General features: G+C 38.2%; 1 protein-coding gene across 2 annotated transcripts in view; it reads right to left on the reverse strand.

Annotated features, from left to right (window-relative positions):
- Positions 1 to 22,562, reverse strand: part of ZNF385D (zinc finger protein 385D) — a 282,105-nt gene that overhangs the window by 66,273 nt on the left and 193,270 nt on the right. For both annotated transcript variants that reach the window (XM_037143986.2, XM_037143985.2), the window contains exon 4: positions 11,241 to 11,403. In XM_037143986.2, the coding sequence (XP_036999881.1) occupies positions 11,241 to 11,403 (163 nt within the window). The remainder of the gene's footprint in view (positions 1 to 11,240; positions 11,404 to 22,562) is intronic.

Here is a 22,562-nt window from a genome sequence, read left to right on the forward strand (position 1 = left end):
GATCAAGTCTTTCAAATGGGGGTATCAATAACTTAGGAATAATTCTTTACATATTAAAAATGTTTTTTATGAGGCTAAAATGCAATAATTTATATGATGACATATTGAAATTTTATAAACTATATAAATAAAAACCACACTATTTCCCTGTTTAGGAAATTATCAACCTTCTAGGGAAAACTATTTATAACCTTGAACTCTATATTCCATTACCTTATATTTAAATATCATTATATACACTGATCTAAAATGTCTTACTAACACAAGTGGAAGCTTGCACTTACAAGTCCTGAATCAATCCCTTCTAGGTTACTGGATTTTTAATTACTAAAATTAGTGCACTAAATATCACCTCACTTGCCTGAAAGAATAAAAGCAATTTTCCAAAAGAGGAGATTTCTGAGCTGTTATACATCCTGCAAGACTTTAATCTCTTCCAATGTAGGCAATCTTGTATCTTTATTTGATAATTTTGCATAGTCATTTAGAAAAATTAATATTTAGTGGAAAAAATAAAAGGCAGACTTTTCTTTTTTATGTAAGACCTGAGTTTTGTTTCTCCAGAGAATTCTGCCATTGTCTGGAGAGTATTACAAAATAAGCAAACACAAAAAAGTTGAGGTTGAAGTGGCTTCAAGAGCAACTCCTAAATTATCTGCTATAAATTTTATATAGAGAGATCAAAGATGATACTTTCCAAAACCCATGAAGCTCTTCTGTATGGCGAAGTAATAAAAATAATGGCATAGTGTTCATTAACACAATGCAGACTAGCAAAAAGCTTTGGCCCTTAACCTCTCTTCTCTTACCAGCTTCCACACAGGTGAAAAGCACAGTAAAGACCCGAGGAGCATAAATGTGGGCAGACACATGCATTTAACAGGTCCAAGGGCGGATATGCAAAAGCAAGTATTTGCAGCAGCACCTTACAGGTGTCAGTGCCTTTTGCAAAATAGTCCAAGAGATAAGATGATATTAATTAACAGCCAAAACTAGGACTAGTGCTAACGAGGACTACGGGTGGATCAAGCATTTTGCTGCCTATGAGGAGGCAGAAAGGCAGAACTGTGGGAGGAATCAGAACTCAGTTCACATTCTAGCTCTGCCTCTGACAAATGTGTTGACCTCAATCAAGTCATTTAACTCAGAACCTGGTTTCTTTATCTGCAAACTAAGAAGGCCCACTTCCAAGAGTTAGGTACTCCCATAACCTTCACAAGCCTCCAGCAGAGAATTTCTAAACCATGTTCTTATAGCCTTTTGTTCTCTAAAGCGAGTTCCTGGATGACAGGAGCCATATCTAAAAACACGCAAATACTGAGTACTCGTTAAATGTTGTATAAAGAACATCTCATCTAAGGGGTTGATTTAGGGTTCCATGACCTTGATGTTAAGCTTGGCACATGCTGGTTAATGATGTTTGTGTCTCCTTCTACCTTCCTCATCTGGAAAGGTCATTCCAATTGCTCTAGACCTGCAGGCACCGCACCTGCTATTATCTCCAGAAACATCATTTCCTATCCTGGAATATATTTTGGGTTTATTTCTTCTTTTACCAACCCTGATGATAGAACTTGTGTTCTGCATCTTAGTTTCCATCTCTGCAGCATCTTATATACTGCAAAAATATTTATAGATAAATGAGCGAATGGATAAATAAAAGAGCAAATAAATAACCTCAAGTTCATGATTTGGACTTAAAATCTCAGACCATTTCAGACAAGGATGAAAAAGATTTTCTTTTCCACAAGTTCTTCTACTTCCTTGGCAACATGAAAGGAATGCATTATGTTTTTTTCTTCTGGCTTTACTTAACTCTACTAGAAGACTCACAGGAAAACAGCAAACTGGACAAAAAATAAAGTAAGGTCCAAATGGGTATCACTACTGCTACATATTCTCCATCTTGACCTTCATCTTGGAGTTTGGCCAGGCACTGACTGTTCGTCCAATTGTTAGTCTGAGGGTGATTGACTTGAGCAGTCACAGAAGTGTAAGGTATTGCCAAGGCTGCCCCCAAACCGAGTCACAATGAAGGCAAACCAAAGCACTGGCTGTGCGTGGCCGGGTGGCAGACTCGCCCCCACGGAGTTAAATATACTCTCCACCCTCAAGTTTAAGTTGATACCAATGTCACAAGTTGAAGTTAGTACATAGTGAATCTGACTCAGTAGAGCTTTTAAAAATGTCCTTAGCTTTCATTAGAAACTGAAGTAGCACAGTAATTTAATAATGAACCTGAATGCAATTATGATAATTAAAATAGCAACTTAATTTTATGCTGTCTCTGAGAAATGTGCAACCCAAGGGTGGCATATTCCAAGTGTGAGTTACACTGGTTAATGCCTTTGATGAGTATTATCAAGTGGTAAATGCAATAAAGGTCAATTAATCAAACTTGACTGTATGTATTCAAACCATTACTATATATTTTAGCATGTGTTAGTTTTCACTGTTAAAAGAATTCTTAGTAGCAATAAATGGTAGGTAGAAAATAGACAGGGGGAGGTTAAGAATAGTATAGAAAATATAGAAGCCAAAGAACTTATATATATGACCCATGGACATGAACTAAGGTGGTAGAGAATGTGGATGGGAGGGGGTGTGCAGGGCAGAGGGGAATAAAGGGGAAAAATGGGACAACTGTAATAGCATAATCAATAAAATATATTTAAAAAAAGAACTTAATTAAAAAAAGAAATTCTTAGGATGGTCTTCCATAAAATAAAAGTAATATATCATTATGCCCTGGCTGGTGCAGCTCAGTGGCTGAGTGCCAGCCTATGAATCAAAGCGCTGCTGGTTTGTTTCCCAGTCAGGGCACATGCCTGGGTTGCGGGCCGGGTCCCTATTTGAGGGTGTGTGAGAGGCAACCGCACATTGATCCTTCTTTCCCTCTCTTTCTCTCTCCCTTCCCCTCTTGAAAAAATAAAATAAATAAAATCTTTAAAAAAGAAACATAACATTATTCATTGATTACAATGTAAAATTGCTAGTTGCTGGGACAAAAATGTAGAAGACAGAGGTGTACACTCCATCAAGGGGGGGATAATTGACAGGGCTGACAAGGCCGGTGACAGGCCATTCCGACGGGCACTGGAACTCAGAGCTCACCCAGAAGGCTGGACGTAGGAATCAGCCAGGCAAAGAGTGTGAATGTATTTGCATGTTTGTGTGCATCCTTGCACACTGCCCTAGCCCACAACATGTGCATCCTCTGTGCAAAAGTGCATGATACATGGGATGGAGTAAAGGGTAAAGGAGGGCATTGCCAGGCACAAGAACACCTTGCTTTCAGTACTTAAGTGTTTTTGTTGGGCTGTAGAGATGTGGGGGGCCTGCCAGAATGGTACACAAAGGTCAGATCACAAACAAGTTCTGATGCCACGTGTAGACTCTGGAGCTCACAGAACATACATGCAATTCTCAATTTAAATATCTGTTTCGTGCAGTATAAGTTCATGTCTCTAACTACAAGAAATTTGGTGTTAACACATTTTGTTTCACACTTCATGTCTATTACTATTAGATATCAAGCCCTTCACCTTCCCACTTTGGGAACGAAGTTCTCTAATTGTTCGCATGGTTTTATAGGTGCTCTTTTCACATTCAGTCATACTTGATTAACGTCCAATTTTGGTTATAGTTAAAATTCTACCTTTAAGAATTATTTTGCAGTTGAATGATTTTTTCATTGTATAAGGTAATGTCTACTCAATTCCTAAGAACAGCATAAAAATAGCAAAATACCACCCTTTCAGAAATTAAAAAACACACATACGAATGCACACATAGATACAGATGTTTCTATAAGCATGACATGTGTACACAAAGCCACTGAGAATTTAATTGAATTCCTCCTGATGTATAGTATTTCACAGATACTAATTAGGTCTTTAGCTTATTATTTATTTTATAGATTTGATATTTAAGGTACAGAAAGACAAACAGTCACATACACAGACATAAACACACACACATGTAAGAGACCCCGTTGCTTTGGGCTATTCCACAAAACTATCACTAGCTTGTCAATTTAGTTTGAATTCCCCTCGTATCTTGCACACCAGCAACTCACCAGCAACTGACCAGAGCTGTGTGACAGGTTAAGCAGTTTAGGTCCTCACTTCTTCGCTCATTCATTATGTTGAGAAGACAACACATTCCTGTCCAGATACATGCTATATATCTGGGTCAAGATTTTTATCAACCAAATGGAACGAGCCAAATAACATTAATCTGGATTTCTTTATGCATGAAAAGAACATGATAGGATGTTTTTGTTATTCCACATCACCCCTACTACACAATTTGTCATCGCTGATTCACATTCAAAGACCCTGGAATCACAATATTCAAATGGGCTTTAGGTGTTTTTTCTCTCCCCTTCTGAATTTCCCTTCTCCTTTTCAGTCTTTCTAGCTATCTGCTACCACCACGCTCTCCTAGCACTTATCACACATCTTGAGAAGGGAACACTTGATAAAGTCTTTCTTTGACCGAGCTGAAGCATGCCATGAGCCAGTACTAAGAAAAGAAAAAGCACTTTCTTCTAAAATAAAAGATCTCACAATGGTGCTTCAACCACTGTGCCAAGATGCTGGCAATTGCGTCCTTTATCATAGTGGTGATTGTCCCAGGGAGGCTTTGTTTGGGACAATGGGTCAGAAAAGAAAGACCCCGGGAGCCTGCACAATTTCCACTACACCAAGGAGGCATTTGTCCACCACTGTACCAGATCTATAAGTGCTGATAGAAATGTGCCCCTTTTCAAATCACTTTATATTGGCTCGAAGTACAACAGAGCTATAGATTCGTAAGCCACAAAACTTTTCTTTTCTTCTTAAAGAAAATGTACAATGCTGATTATAAAGACCTGGGAGAGTGGGATATTTTAAGGACAGGTATTAAAGACAGAATCTTGCATATAAATATGTGTATAAATATGTATATATAATATACACTGTACTATAGCATCTGCATGTATATGTGTAATATAATGTTGAAAATACATGACTTTCTGATATCAAGGCCAGCTTGTACTTTGTTATCATTTGGGACATTTGCTTAAAGCCTCTGTCAAGAAAAGCAAACTTTTCCCATCTTCATTTTGAAAACAAAAACAAAGCTAATCCTATTTGTCTTCCACCAAAAACTGTGTGTCTGGTTTGTAACTGACATTGAAGTTTAGCTTTTCCTTACAAACAATTTGTCTACCACCTTCATTTCCAGATCACCATTCTAATGATTTACCCCCAAGCGAAATGAAATAAGAAAAAAATGTGTGTCCTTCGTTTTGTATGGCACTGAACCTGCTATAAATATGTTAATGCTCAGGAAAGGAAAGAACCCAGACTTAGTGACCTTATCATTGACCGACTTTCCCCAAGAGGCTTTCTTTCCTGATGTATTTGTTGGCAGTAGCTGGCCTTCATTTTACATCAGATATCCTCTCTATCATTAGATAAGGCTCTTTATCGCTTTAAGTCCCTGAACAAATAACATGAATTCCAATAAACATTTAGACTCAATTATTAATCCAGAGCAAATAACGCTTCTTTGCATTCAATAGACTTTCTCAGCAATAGATTCAAAAGCACTGCACTCTTGAGAGGGGAGTACAACATCCTTGGAGTATTATATATTTTTTTAAAGGGAGGGCAAATGGATACAAAAAATGACTACATCTTAAGTGAAAAGTGCAAATTTATATTGTAAGACAGTACTTTTATCTAATGAATACATTGGCAATAAACTGACACTTGACAGAGAATTATGTAATAGAATCCAGAAGAAATGTTCTCGGATCTCACCAGAAAGATGGCTAGGGTAAATCTACACATTTAATAGGTTAATTAACTCCTGAATGCTAATCCCTAAGGGGCATTAGAAATTTTAAACAAGTATAAAGGACACAGGGACAACAACTAAGGGGGTTGGAAATGGGAGGGAGGTGGGGAGCACAGGGCAGGGTGGGCTGGGATGGGAGTAATAGAAAACTGTACTTGAACAATAATTAAATAAAAAAATTAACATCATTAAAACAAAAAAGAAGATAAAAAAAGAAATGTTAAACACTCTTTACCTGTTCAACTAGAGAATCTCAAAGAAAAACCAAACAAATCTCAGGGCCTACATTTGACCCTGGTGAAAATTTGCACCTCTAAAACCTGATGAGCCACATCTCAGAATTCCTTAGATTGATGGGACCCATTGTTCTTTTGTGGAGACAGCACTCACAAGTAAAGTCTAAAGCTTTGCTATGCTTCAGTTCAAGAACAAAAACACAAAACTCATTGCTTCGAGTTTGAAAACTACATATTCTCCTTTACATAAAAAATACCCCATAAAGAAAAAAATAAATAAAATGGTTACTCAAGTATGTACTCTCAACAAACATGTCATTATTGAGCGATAAAAAGAGGTAAAGACATAAAAATTATATTTTACGAAGAATATGAGAGGGTAGTTAGGAAAGTATGGATTCTTTTAGAAATTCATAGGCAGAAAGAAAAAAGAGAAAAGTGATAGACTTTTAAGACAGTTAAAAAACAGTATAAGAAACAAAGACCCCAAAAAGTGGGTCTCTAGCAGAAAATAGTGCAGGTGTGGGGTCTCTAGCAGAAAATAGTGCAGGTGAGCAATGGAAGAAAAGTCGTGAAAGGTAATTATGGTCAAATCACAGAGGAGTTTAACACACAGACCCACTGAAGGTCTCTGCATGGTTAAGTGCTGGGACCCGTGCTTGGGCCAGTCTAAACACACAGTAGGGGCAAAGAGATGATCATCAAGGGGCAAGAACTGAGGCTAGGGCAAGTGTAAGGGTGAGACACATACCACAATGCCAGGAACTTAAGGGCACTAACCACATGTGAAAGATGTTTCCTGGGACTGTGAGGGGAGTGGATTCCAACTGAATCTGTGTGCGAAATGAACTGAGACAGTGCAAAGAGGCAAAGACAACTAGGAGGCTTCAAGCCTAGACGTGTGGAATGCTAAGACACCTAAGCACCAGTGACAGTTGACGCCATGGTAGAATCATGAATGCGATTGTTCACTAACGCTGCTTCCCCTCCCTGGAGGAGATTGTTTGTTCTTGCCCATTATAATTGGGCCACACAACGTGCTGGCGATGGAAGTGAGAGGTAAGTTACCTGTCCCTTCAGTTAAAAAGCTTAAAAGCCTGTTGATTCATGACTCTGTTTTCCCTCTTCCATAGACCTGGTAATATTTAGCTCCTGACTGCTTCGTTAGCCTGGCCCTGGAGTTAAATTAACATGGAAGGAAAACCACAGCTGATGTGTTGAGTGAGTAAGAAATAATTAGTTGCTGTAAAAGCCACTGAGATTTAGAAGTTGTGATTACTGCAGTATAATCTAGCCCAACTGAACTGATAGGCGATGGGAACAAATAAAATTTCTCAAAAAGAGAAAGCGAAGAAAAATTAGAGGGCAGTCTAGCATAAGACTAAACCCAACAACTCTGAATTTGCCATTTCATAGGAAAAGAAAACAACTGACTTAGATTGCCAAGTTACTTTGGGCATAATTCCTTAATTTTTGCCATTACTTTCTCTGTGGAAAACTCTTCTATTTAAAAAAAATGCTGCTAGATCAGATAAAGCTACTCTGGTCAAATCTGAAAATGTTTGCTCTATGAAGTATTGTGTAACAAACAGCAACCACCCTATACACCAACAATTTTGAGTGTTTAAAATATTTTTTAAAATATTACTTAGGCTTGTGAATTTTTCCTTGTGAATGTTTACCAACTAATAGTTCTTATCAGATCACATGGAATAGTTATGTTTTAAAGTTAGGGAGTATCTTTATTAGAGGAACTAGGCTTTCTGCGAGCATTTGGGGGCTGATCCCCGTGCGCTGTCTCTTATTCACCCCTCCAGCATGTAGACTGACATGAGTAATGAAAGGGAACTCCAAGATCATACAGTGAGTAAAAACCTACCAAGGTGTCATTTAGACATATTTGTTAGCCTGAGGCAGTAATGAAAAGCTATAATACATGATTTAGAAATTTAAGAGGGATTATTTGTCACAATTCTCTTTTTATCAGGTGGATTTGTGATGAAAGTTTGGTGGTTTTGTTTTTTTTTTAGTATTCTGGTTCTGGTATATTTGTGAAACCAAGGAAAACCTTCAAGCTAATTTTCTAATTCAAATCCACATTACTTCTTGCTTTTTCACTACTGTTGCCCAGCTTTCTCTTAAGGTTCTTGTCTACCAAATCTTTGTATATTTTGCCTTTTTAAAAGCAATTAGTTTTTATTTTATTGTATTTATCTATTTTTAGAGAGAGGGGAAGGGAAGCAGAAAGAAAGGGAGCGAAAGATCAATGTGTGGTTGCCTCTCACGTGTCCTCTACTGGAGACCTGGCCTGCATCCCAGGCATGTGCCCTGACTGGGAATCGAACCAGCGACCCTTTGCTTCACAGTCCCATGCTCAATCCACTGAGCTACACCAGCCAGAGCTAAAAGCAATGAGTTTTTAATATAGTTGGGTTATCTTTACTGAAAATAATTCAGTAAAATTAGCAAAATATGATTTAATGCATTTATATCTTTTAGCTATGCCTAAGCCCACACATCACAAAATAACACTGTACATTAAGCAAAATGGTTCATATTTTTATTATTAAAGAATACATGATCTTTAATTCTAGAGTCTTATCTCTCTCTGTCTGCCTCCAAGTATCTAACTCTTCTGGGAAAATAGCTCAAGGACCCATTTTGTTTTCTGGGTTATTATCCTTCCTAATCAGTATGAGGAACCAGAACAATCATTTTAAGAACATTCCAATTGGTTGGCATAGGTGCCTCTGAGTTATATTGTAATACAAATGGGATAGGAAACTATAAAATGACAGGAGCTTTCTTGGCTAATTTTTGTAAGACAGTTTTGTGGAAATCCCAGTTTGATAAAATTTGACTTAAATCATCTGGTAAGTGTGCTACAGTCTATGGTCTTTCAAACTATAAAACTGGTGGTGGGGGGGTTTAATTAAAGAAAAATTTTTAGTATAGATGTATAGACCCCCATAGATTAGAAGAGCAATGTCTTTCTTGATGCCTATCACTTCCTTTGACTTTAGAATATTTGTACCAACTATATATTTTACTCTCCTTTCTGCCTTTCTGGGATCTTCTCTAGCTCCAGCCTGAAAGGGGTTTCACCATTTCAACAACATTCCGACCATCAGGTAAGGCCTGGCAATTCCACTGGGAACCAGTTAATTTTAGGTTGCCACCCATAGGCCAATTCAAAATTTGTTTCCACTTGACTTCCAGAACAAGAGAGGACTGATGACTACCATCCTTTACATTTCAGTGTTTAATTGAAGAATAGAAGAAGGCATTCATAACAGAGACAATGCACGTAGGTGCCTTTTCTAACCCAGGTGAGCTGCTCTACCCGCCATGTACCTGTATATTTTTAAATGATGCATTCTCAATTTAACATGGACTTTTGCACTTTAAAGAAGAGTCAAGATAACCCAATGGCCATTACTGATGAAAATATCCAAGAGCAGAAACACTTGGGGGCAAGCAAACTCTTTATATCAAACTTTTTACAGCAAACTCATCTGTTTAAATCAACCCTGTTACATGAAATCCATCTCTTTGTTTTCCCTACCAACTTCCTTTTTGCAAATGAAAGATATTTCTTTATGGAAAGTGTGGCTTTAGAGATGATAGTTTGTTCCCTAGATAACTGGGAACTAAAATTACACTCACATGCATCATTATTGCTCATTCCCCTATCGTCCCCAAGAGAGGGGAGTAAGTTTTAAATTAATAGAGAAAAGATTGATGCTTTCCCTGTAAGTTTTACATGTAAATTAATAAAATCATGTAATCCAGATTTTACTCTGGATACTAAAGAACTGGAGATGACAAGCACTCCTTTGGTACCTTTAGTATGTTGTGACACGGAATTGAATGGATCAGGGATTCAAGGGGGCGAGAGAAAATTCACCTGTCCAAAAGACATTTTACTCAGCACCTACACTTGGTGACAGGGTACAAAGATGACAGCAGCACTCAGCTTCAGAGAGTACACAGGGTTCTCAGGAAGGACTGCATAATGCATCTACCAGTAATACCTGGGTGAGTGACAACCATGTTGTCATGGGAACGTGGGGAGAACATCATTATCCCTTACAGATTCACAGAGGAATAAGCATCTCTTCAGATCCTATGAGTAGCATATATGTGTCTAATGGATGCAATAAGATATAATAAAGTCACTATGATCTGTTCTATTTGTTCACTGTAGCATTTCATGTCTTCAGCAGTCATGGCCAGAAGAGTCTCTTCCAGGTAAGACATTACCATCTATAATGACACGAATGCTTCCTGACTATTGCCATTCATAGTGACTAGGAAACATGTACCAGCCCTTCCCTTTCAGACAGTGATTTATTAAAGATGTATCTATGTATCACAGAGGATTTCCTTTCATGTACATTTTGAGGACCAGTGTTCTCATATTTTAAAATGTTGGCCTAGGGAAACCCCATGGGTTTCCCCTGCTGCAAATAAACTGGCTGTTTGCAGGAGCTATCCCAAAGGGCCTTTCAGAGGCCATTATTTCACTGTGAAGACTCTGTTAAAAAGAGTAATTGGTATCAATAACACTTACCTGGGTATGCAGAAGAAAGGTTACCCAGCTGTAACAAGCCCAGAATAACACAGCTACTACTTAAAACACTGCAATGCTTGGGATTTATGAGAATAAGTCCTGTCAGTAATAATGCCCTTATCAGGGCCTTCTCGATCCATTTGGCATACGGTGCTGTGTGCTCACAGTTAAATCAAATCTGCCACATAGTCGTGGGCTCTGGTGCTGCATGCTAGATCCAAGCAATGCACACTGGGCAAGGTTCTCTTCTCAAACAGGGTTGTTTGGGACAAAGCTTCAAAGGCCTTTATGATTCCTATGTGACTTTTAAAACGGTCAAACGACTATGTCACATGCAAACTCTGCAGTATACCTTGGGATCACCTTCATGTCTTCAGGGTATTAGAAAAAGGAGGGGAATCAATTACCAACACATAGAAAGATGGATTGAGCATGAATCAAGGTGGCAGAAACATAAACAAACAGACACCAGGTCAGACAAGGGAAGAAACCCCAAAGAACAACGATGATGACAGCAACAACAATAACAACAACAATAATAACAATAATAACAACAACAACAACAAAGATCGTTGCTTAACCTGTTTTGTCAGAGCTGGTATTGATGGTATTGGTAGTGATGGAGGTGAAGGTAGTCTTTGCGCTGTCCTTGGCAGTGACAGATTTCTGCTTATTTTTCACAGCTTCCAGTGCTTTGAGCTTCTTGGCATGTTTCGTGCCTTTGTAGTGGGCCGCAGCCTGGCTCTACAAAGGAGAACAAAATGAACCATGCAATCAGGCTCATTTCTAAACTAGCATTCTCTGTATTACTGCAAATACAGACTCCCTTTCAATAATAGGTACCATTCAAGCTAATTTTGGCTGTGGCCAAACAGCAGGGTTCTACTTAGAATGATGCTGGAAAGCAATGGGAATCGAGTTCTAAAACCTCTGGATAAAAGGAAGAGATATTTTATTGCTTCTCTTAGGAGAAATGTAGCTGAGCACTAACACATCAACAGCATTTTCTTTGTGGAGTGGAAAAAAAATAAGAATTTACACCTGTATCGTCTTTGTTCTGCCATAGAAGATGCTGGGCTCCCAAAGATTAACAAGGGCCCTAGAAAAAAATAGCTCTCACCTTCCTGGCTTGGGAAATGTGTTTTCTCTTTCTCCAATGCACCTTATTAATACAATCCCCAACAGGTGTCTACAGAAAGAAGTTCACCTATAACAAGGGAAGTTGGCACCCTGGGGACTGAGATTGAAGCTTGAAAGTTCAAAAGCAAATGTACTGCCTAAGTCCAAATGGAGTACAGGGAAGCTGGGCAATTCTCTGATGCTTTCTTTTCTCCTTGCTTCCCACAGAGGGTCGTCTGGGAAATTGGAGGCAGTGACATTCTTTCAACATGTGGGGCTTTGGTGCCCAGATCTGTTGTCAGGAGGACCCACTGTGTTTTGACTACCTAATGGGGCCGATGCAATTCTTTTGTCTGTGTCTTCTGAGATTTTTAAAAACAGTAATATATAATTTCCCAAGCTTCTTTTTTTTTTTTTTGCTTCACACTATCATTTTGGTACTGGAGAGACACATTCACAGAGGTAGAAAATCATCATAAAGAAATCTATATGCATTCATGTTTATTTATGCAGATTGAAAGCCTTTGTGGCTTGGGGTGGGCTGGGAGTGGGCAGGGAGATTCTTAGGTCAGGTTTTCTAGCTCAAAACCTTTAAAAACGTCACCTCACAAAGAAGGGGTCTCAGTGGAAAGGTATGCCTGTCAGGCCACCCGTTACTGCAAAGGCTTAAACTCAATGTTCCATTTTGCAAGAAAAATAATAATCACATTGTTCTCTTCATTACAGCAACTGTGGTAGGTAGGGTGTTGCAAGCTATCTTTTTATAAATGATAAATAACCCACACCTTCATTTGCATCATTCTAACAAGTATCCTGAAAGGACTAGGTACCCTTATTGAAAGAACACTGGACAAGGAAATTATATATTAGAAACAGTTTGAACAGAGAGGACACTCATGCATCAGTTACAAGTTTTCCAACAACACATAACATCAAAAGACATAGTGTGAGGCAAAATATGAAGTTAAGACTTGCTATCGTTAATTGAAGAACCAGAACTAGACTGAATTGGCTTGATTCTACGTGGAGAATGCTACTTCAATGGACAGAGAGGTGTGTCCCTTTTGATTTCCTGTCTAGTTCTCCTTCTTAATAAATCAAGTCCTTTGGACAAAGCACCACTGTAGGGCAATATGCTACAGTCATTTCAATCACAATGTCGTTGGTCATCTTCTCTAGCAAACTGTCTACATACTTTTCCTTACAGCAAAGTTCTTCTTTTTCCTCTGTCAGCATTCCTACTCCAGTATGGAACTGGATGCTTTATATATAATACATATTAAAAGAGAGTGTCTAAACTAACATTAATATCTCTACGTTATACATTTTAAGGTTTTAGCAAATCTGCCTTTTCAGTGGTATTTCAAACCAGACAAGACTTTGTTTTAGAACACCACAGGATCAGGAAAGTATCACTATTTTGGAAATTAAGAAACTTATCCCAAAAGAACCCAACAAGAGAATAGTTGTATCCCCCAAATACTCTCCAAACAAGTACAACTAAGTCAATGCTTCCCACAAGTGAAATAGCCTGGGGAGCTGTGGGGAGAAGGGGCTAATAAAGTGACCAATAGTCAGGGTGCCCCAAATGAGACACCTAATAGATTAAAGGCAAAAGAAAACAAAAATACACACTCACTTGTTAATTGAGTAACAGTTCCAAAGCACTCTGATAATAATTCTGTAATTAAACATTATTCAGCTAAAGAAAGCCAACTAAGCCTCCCATAAATTTGAAAAACAAATCCCCGTGGGTACAGGGAACCCACACCACAGAGAGCAGAATTTAGGGGAAGGAGGGTCCACAGAGGGGACATAGCACCAGAGGAGATCAATGTGGTTGTGATGGAGTAAAAGTGGACCTAATAGTTGGAAACCAAATGTAGACCCTTTAGGAGATTGTAAATTTTCTTTCTCATTGACTTTTATTTAATGTTTGTAGAATTTATTGAATTGCTCTTGTGTTATACTAGTATTAATTTTTTGATCTGTGCATATTAGCTCCATAACTCTTGGTCTAACTTGATATAGGTGTGTTGAAAAAAGTGCGTTCCTTGTGGAAAAAAAAAAAAGAAAAGAAAAGAAAACCAACTCAGAACTCCTTACTTACTACCCCTTTTTGTTTTCACTGGACTGGATAGATTATTCAGCCACATCCAATCTTCCTGTGACTGTAGCCTAAGAAAAAATCCTGCTGGGAGATTTTCAAAAAACAGCAGTTGGCCAGCGATGCCTCTTTGGGCCCGGTCTGGGCAGAGAGACGCTGGATGCTGGATGTAACAGAGAACACCACAGTTCCTCCCAGGTTGTTTCCTGTTATTTACCAGCCAGTCTCTGAGTCAAGTCTGGGAACCGTCAGACACAAGCAAACACTAATTTTTCACAGGAATGATTCCAAGGTTAAAGAGGAGGACTACTTCCTGATGACATATTTCAGAATTGTGTATTTTAAAAGTAAAGCAGAATCAGATGTTCACAGTACATGCTGAAGTGAGCAGAACAATAAAAATTGGACTTTGACAACCTAACTTTTAAATAATAAGTGGAATTTTGGGGTATTGTGTAATAAACATCCCTATTACCGACCTTGAAATAGCACCTGGCACCAAGGAGTCTGACAAGTGTCATCGCAGAGGCGGGTGCTGACAGTAAAGACAAGGGCACACATTCCGGTAGAAAAGGATGAGGCCACTTTAAATGTCATCACCACATCCTAGACATCAGTGGCCAGTCAGACCGGTCAGTCATCAAATTTAATCCTTGATATTTCAAAATGGCTTCCAGTTTAAAAACAACACAAGTGCCAAAGTAGGTAAAAATAACTGCTAGGTGGCCAACATTTGGGAGAAGAGTTTCATCCTTCTGAAACACACACACATTTACCTAAGTAAGAGGCTTACTTATCTTACTTATCTACATAAGAGGCTTTGTTGTAAATCACTATTATCCTGTGAAACTCACTATATATTTAGTATTCATGTATCATGTTATTCCTTTAGCACTAATACCTTGTGTACTTTTATGCTACATCTTTTATATAAATGTGTCTCAAAATGTTGTTTTTTTAAAATAGGAAGTATATTGTAAGTACATGTATCTGGTCACCATAACCAATGAATTTTCCTGAACACATTATTTCAAAGGGAACAATGTGATCTTTGTTGGTTGAGATAATGTAATTTTATGACATATTGAATTTAATAAAATAAATGGAACACTGTAACATGAAAATACAATATAATATAATGAAGAGTAGTTATTGAAGCTGTTCTTTGGGGAGGGCATGGAGAACACTTGAGTCAGAGGAATTCTTTTTAAATTTTTTTAATTATCTGAGATTGAAAATTTTAGCTTAGATTACCATTTGAAGATGAAGACAATATGAAATGATAAAACATGATACAGTATGCTAAACTCTAAAACACTCTAGATTTATATTTTGAGAACCCTTAACAATTAATCCATGAAAAATGTTAACAATGTTAATTAATCTAAGTACAGTTGATTTTATGCAGCATATACTCACTTCAGGTGAAACCCTGAGGTGGTGGGGCACAGGCTCAGCCACGTGGATTAAGAGCAGTACACGGTGCACCTGGCCAGGGGCTTGTTAAATAGGTCAAACCTCGCTTTTGTGTATACCAATCAAAGGTTTCCAAGTCCTTGCTCTATCTGAATCCCTTTTTCATCAACCAACCCTCAGCTTTATTTAACATCCATAGAAAGCAACTGGAACAAAGCGTGGGACCCAGACCAGTAGCAGCAACAAGAGCCGGGAGCTTGCTAGAGAGGCAAATTCTCAACCTTCCTTCCAGTCCCACAGAATCAGCAATCTGTGTTTTAAAAGCTCTCCAGGAGATTCTGGTGCATATTAAGGTTTCAGAATCACTCATCTTAAATATTACTGCATTTTCTCCAAAGATGACCCCTTCTTCTATACATAGCCAGTCTAGCTTTTAAAGATTAATGCATACTCATTTGAAGATTCAACATTTATATACGTCTAAATTTCAGAAATATATATTACCCCCAAAAATTATCAAAAGTTTCTTTCCTTAAAAACAAGTCATAAAAAAAAAAACTCAGATACATATGTAAGTGGAGGACTTCTATCCAAGGCAGATGAAGGCAAAAGAGCAAATCCACCTTGAAAATCTCCATACAATTCTAAAACCCTATGTAAGTGCTTTCCAGGTCCTTGTGACTTTCTCTTTCCAGTTCCTACTTTTTCTCTCCAAGCTAATTATTATTGCAGCATGACCCTCTGACCCCATTATTTTTACCTCCACATGGAGTGCTTTGCCACAATCCATTTTATGGGGGCTACAGGAATCCCCAGCGCCATGAAAAAATAAGCAAAGCCAAGACCTGTATCACAAATGTTAAAACCTGACTATCCCAAGTACCTAATTCACTATTTTATTTGCATTAAACTAATGTAGTTTAGTCATGTCCTGGTTCTTTATGTACTTAGGGCTTTTAATTTTTTTTTTCTGGAGGAACACTTCTTGCCAGCAGGCAAATAAAAACCACTGGGGAAAGCCAAGTAGAGTGGCTCTTCTGTTACTCCACTTAAACTATTTGAAGGAGAAATTTAAAGGTAGAAGACCTCATTGTTTTACATTTTACTTACTGTTGTGAATACATGTATGTTTAAATTCTTTTACACAATAGGGGAATCGATGCAATGCAGATATTTTTATTCCTTAATTACATGTCCCATAAACAGTATTTACTAATTTATTTCTACTTGTGATTGTGTAGTGAATGTGTAAGTAGATGACTACACTGTGCATAAAACTGAAAATTCATGGCATTGAGCCCCAAAGTAAAAAACATGATTCAATTAAGGGTGCTCTCCCTGAGCTCAACTGATTGATGCTTTAAATGTGTTCCTGTCTTCTATACTCTTCAATATAGAAATTGACAGTAATAGTCACAGGAATAAAAAATAGGAAAAAAAAGATAATCCCACAAGAGTAAAGTGATTTTTATACACCACCACTACTCACTGGGAAAAAATCTAAATAAAAAAGGAGGCATGTCATAATTTCTGAGATACATTAGGTAACTCTAATTTTTATTTTATAAGAAACAAAAATACCCTGTCATCAAATACTTATGTGATTATAACAAAATAATTTAGATGGACTCTTTTTCAAAGCTCTTCCACCCATCTACACCATCACGATGCTTAAACACTACTCATTTAATGTTTTCAAGTATCTGATCTGAATGAGAAGGCAGAGAGCACTTGCTGACTTGAGTGAGAAAAGCCGCTGTGAATGGTTTCACCTGGCTCCTGTGGTGAAACCATCATTTCTGTACCTTTGGGATCCAGGCGCTGTCTCACTGTGGTCTCATGTTGGAGCCTTGACTGGTGGACAGGCTAACAGTGGGCTCTGCAAGCCCAGAGTGCATGGCCTAGTTGAGCTGAAAGGGATATCTGACTCTGGCTTGGTAAGCTCAATATTTGGGGGAGCTTTGGGGGAGCCAGAAACCTGCAGTGAGTTTTAACCCCAGTGATGTAATCACAAAAATGTCTTCTATGGAACTGAGATATGTTAAAAAATGTTGTGTGTGTTCAATAACCCTTTGCAATGTCCTTAGCTAATGCTTCACTCCATTTGTGAGTGTCACGTACCATTTAAAGTTTGGAGGCAATTACAAATGTTGAATCTAAATATGTCTGTGGGTCAAGCTATTATAGGTGTTGGTATCATCGGCAAAGAAAAACATCTTTATTTCCTGGCATGACATGCATGCTTCCTCTAAGTAACCCCCAGCTTAACCTCCAGGCACCCTGGAGGTTGCTGCAGCCCCTGAGCACCCCTCTCCTTGCACCCCGAAGCCCTGCCTCCCGGTCACAATGTCTGTTCTTCAGCAAGGATAACTGCTTGTAGTGCAGATAAGTGGGGGTTATACCTCCCTTTTATTCTCTTAATAAATACCACAGGAAGAAATCATTTTCAAGCCTTTGTATGACTGGTTCCCTCTGCATAGAGCACCTTATCTTGCTGACAGATGGCTACTGGTCACCTGCCACCTCCTTCATGTCGTCTTGGGTGTGCCTGCATTCTAACACTGACACAAGAAGGGTTAAATGTCGTTTCCTTCTCGTAGAGAATCTCTCAACAGAGAGGGAAAGACATGATGTTCCTTGTCATTTGTCCCCAGGTCCTAGTCTAGATATCCAAATAGGCGCCTATTAAATGCACTTGGAGTTAGCGTCACACTTTGATTTCAAAATGGAAATCCGCATATGGTGTCTCAATGGATTTTTATATGTGAACAGGGTTCAACTTAATTCTCTGCCGTTCTCTGGCACTTTGCCTTATCTGCTGAACACACTTCAGGGAATTTTTATGGCACTTAATGTTGTAAAAGCATCTGGCACAAACACAAACTATTATTTTTTTTCTATGGGAGAAGCTTATCACCAACTGCAAATTGTGCTATTTATGGGAGCTCTCTTTGCAAAGGAATAGTATTGAGATTGTTTCACTTTTTAAAAATTCTGATGAATAACTAATATGTTTTTTTTTAAAAACCTGGGAAATTCAATGAGTAATTTCAGCGATGACTCTGCAATTTAAGGTTTATTTAAAAGACCAAATTCTCTTAAATACATAAAAAAATTTAGTGGGAGCATGCTATTTCTGTGGTGACACCATTTTAAACTCTCACAAAGGAATATTTTATGCTCGAAAACAGTACAGAGGAACTGATCCTGACATCACGAACTACTTTCCTTCCTTCAAATCAACATGATAATACATATCCTGTATCTGCTGAAGAAGAACATCTTCCATTAGGGGAAAACAATTAAATTTCCCATTTCTCCGTAACTCATGGAAGGACTTCTTTGTATAGGTTTGTAGCATTTCTAACTCATAAAGCTGAGAATTGTTACAACTGTTCCCTTAATGAACTTGTCCCATGGATCACCTCTAAATTGCACAATTGTTAAGGAGATTCTTCAGGTCTACAAATAATGGTTGATATTTAAGCCAGATGTTTCATAACAATTTTCTGAAGCACTTTGGGTGCACTGGGAGTATAAGAACACAAATAATCTCAAGAACCTAGACTTACAGGAAAAATTCATATTTATTTCAGCCCCTTTGCTATTCATTCACTCACGAAGGATTCACTGACCTGTGGCCAGACGCTACTGTAGTTATGGGGATGGAGAGAAAATGAACAAGTCAGACTGATGAATTACTCTAAATTTACAAGTCTGCTCTATTAAAACATACAATAGGCAAAATAAAAAAGGTTGAAAAATACTAAAAAAATATTTTCAAGTCCTATTGCAAAGGGATTAAACTTCACATTTCTAAATTCACTCTAGCTTAGGCCCAGCCCTTAGATACCATTATTAGCATCTTTCTATTTGCATCTTTCCATTATTAGCATCTTTCTATTTGAGGGTTCACCTACTGCAGTAATTTTAATACAAGCTCCAATAAATTGATGCTGATGTGCTAAACAAAAAAAGTGTGGAAAACTATGTTGATGCTTCTTTGTATCTCAAAATGTGAAGCCTTCAGGCATCAGGAAGCATCACTGGGCACCAGTCGGCTCTTGCTGAGAGCCTTGTAGACTCCGTTAAGGATTATGCTCTTTACTCTCTGCTCAGATGCAAGGCTACTCAAAGGTTTTTGAGACAGGCAGACACATAAACACTTCTGCATTTTTATGAGGTCACTCTGGCAGGAGCAACAAGGCTGGACGTGAGCAGGAGGGCAAGAATGGGGAAGGAGCAGAGGGTTGGATTATTATCCATTATCACTATACTTAGCAGTCCAAAGAAGAGATGACCACAGCCGAAGGTGTGATGATGACAGTAAGTGCAGAGAGAGAAGGGTGCCTACATTTGACTACCAAGTGAGTTAAATATGTCAAGAACTGATGGTGGACTTTGAGGGTTGGTCTCAAAGATGCCTCACAGGTTTCTGCTTTTTGCAAAGGCATGATTCAAGGTTCCATTTCCTAAGAGGTGTTGAGATTTGAAGTGGTCCAAAATTTTTTGGGGGAGAAGAACATGAGGTGGGTTAGGGTATGTTGAGTTTGAGGACTCTAAAATAGGGGTGTCTAACCCACAGCCCGTGGGCTGCAGGCAGCCCAGGAGGGCTATGAATACAACCCAACATGAAATCAAAAATCTACTTAAAGCACTATGGAATTCTGTTTTTGTTTTTCTAAATGTTTATGTATTTAATGTGTGACCCAAAGCAACTCTTCTTCTTCCAGTGTGGCCCAGAGATGCCAAATGGTTGGCCACCCCTGCAAATTTAAAGCACTGAAGTAAAATATGGGTTCTGTAATTAGTTATGTGGTCTGGAGCTTAGAGATGAAGTCTAGGCTGTAGCTAAATTAGGGAGTTATCAGCAACAGATGGCAACCCAAGCCACTGGGAAATGCCATTTGAAAGGCAAATAAAATATTTTTTCCTGTTTAACCACTGAAACGCAATCCTTAATCAGCTGCAACATTTGAATGAATGAAGTAAGACTCTGACTGACAGTGCAGGAGACAACATATTTCCAAATTTTCCATTAAGCTAAAGTATATTTTCATCGCTTAGCTTAAAAAAAAAAGAGTCTTAAAGTGTTTTAAAATCTTCAAGGTCAGCCAGAGAAGGATTCATTTTTATCCATTCCTCTTTTATCCTTATATCAAAGTAAGTGAACTAGAAAGGATTCATTTCTTCTGATACATATAAGAGCATATCTTAGCATTTGGTCCCCTGAGGCTGATTTCATAAGGATAAAGGTTCTATCACTGGAGCTGCTACATCAAGATTGGTCAAGTCTGAGGACGGGAGGCTACATTGAAGTGGCCTTCGACCTATGAGGAGGCTGTTGTCTCGGTTAAAATTGTAGTGGACGGAATCAGCCATTTACAGGAAATATATTAAAGGGAAGGTCAAAACCGGCAAGGCAGGGTGAGAGAGCACTAATCGAGGGTGGACTAAATAGAAAAGAGAGCTGGACTTAAGGAGTGTTATTAACCTGTCTGAACTGAATAGGTTACATCCTGACATCCAAAAAAAAACAGAAGAAGAAGAGAATTTAAAGATTAACATCATATAAATTTCTCTCCCCTTGATAAATGTAGTAACAACAAAACAAAACTAATGCCACCTGTCTCTATCTATTCAGTATGAAGACCGAGGAAGAAAGGGTTACTCTGTAAATCATATATTTAAAAATTATATGTGTCACATTTAAAAGTCTTAGTAACTGAAATTTCAGCACTCTCTGGCTTTCACATTTGAAGAAGTAAAAAGCTGCAACGTGGTGAGGTTACTAAGATTCTAGTCCATATTATTTTTTAATATTTTCAAATGTTAGTTTTCCATTTTTAAAATAGACCTTTAAATTCAATGCTTTGGGGGACAGTGTCAAAACAGGGGCTTCATTTGACATGTTTTCCCCCAATAGTTCTTTTGTGATTAACAACAAAAAAAGTTTTTAAAAAAGCTTTTTCTAAGTAAGAATTATGAAAACTTTATAAGTATGACAAAATGTCTAACTATAGGATTTGGCATATTATCTGAATCCCCAAATTGTTTGAATTTACCAGGGTTGAAGTAAGTTAACAAATTAAAGAACAGCTATATTTTCATGGCAAGTTGGAATATTTTGAAGCCAGTCTTAAATACAGGAGTTGTCTAAACGATGCTTGTATGTATCACTGCTTCCATGGCTTAAACTAGCAAGAGATTTCCCCCCTTGGGCATATATTAACAATTTACTTTTTGCAGACAAGTACACAAATATGATTAGCTTTTGCAAATTGCTTTTATTCTGTTACTGGTAAGTAATTTTTATATTATTACAGCGTAAACAGATGCTCTTTTCCACTACACATTCAGTAGTAATGAGCTAACTTCATGTGTTAAAGCAACAAAAGAATGTTGCTTTGAGAATGATACAGCGATTCAAACATCACAGAAACCCAGAGAAAAATCAAGGATGAAGTTTGCAATGATATCCGAATATTTAGTTTTCCAGTTTTCCATAGGGAACTGTGGCGCCCATGTCCTTTGAGGCTGTTTATTCAAAGTTGTGCTTTCGCCTTCACAGGGCAAGTCCTGGACACAACCTCCCAAGTGAAAAGGTTCCCCCATTTCCTCTGCTCATCCTGCGCCCATTTCCTGAAACTCCCACTGTGAGTGCCATTCCTTTAGGTTAAAAATCAGATTTACTTGTTTGATCTGTTCATTAAAATATTGATGTATTCAACCAGTGCTTATGCTGTGGGGCATTCCAACATCTAGACAGGCATTGCAGGAAGCGGAGGTGGAAAAGGAGATGCAGAACAAGGAAACTATGATAAAACCTGGCGAATCCAGCGTTATGAAAGCCAAGAGAATTAACAGCTTGTGGAAGGGAATGGTTTTCCCTGCTGACTGCTGCTGCATGTCGGCCATGCACAGAATATCCGCTGGGCTTCACAATATGTGTGTTTTTGGTGATTGTGAAACAGGACAGGACACCTTCATGATTAATCCATCAGTTGGAACAATGGGTATCTGGAAAGGTGAATAAATGAGAGATCTGAATGCGCGGTCAAGGTTGCCCACGCAGGTGGCCTTCAGATGCACACATTTGTCTGACACTGTCATTCTGCACTGAGCACTGTTGTCTTATTTAATTCCCCCACTTTCGGTTTCCACATTACAGGTGGACATCTGGAAACACACCTGCACTTTGATGCTATCATTTGTAAAAGCACACACGAGTTTATATTTTTAATAACAGCAATGTGTTATC

Source organism: Artibeus jamaicensis, unplaced genomic scaffold, assembly GCF_021234435.1.
Source record: "Artibeus jamaicensis isolate MK-2021 breed Jamaican fruit bat unplaced genomic scaffold, CSHL_Jam_final contig_519, whole genome shotgun sequence".
Taxonomy (NCBI): Eukaryota; Metazoa; Chordata; class Mammalia; order Chiroptera; family Phyllostomidae; genus Artibeus; species Artibeus jamaicensis.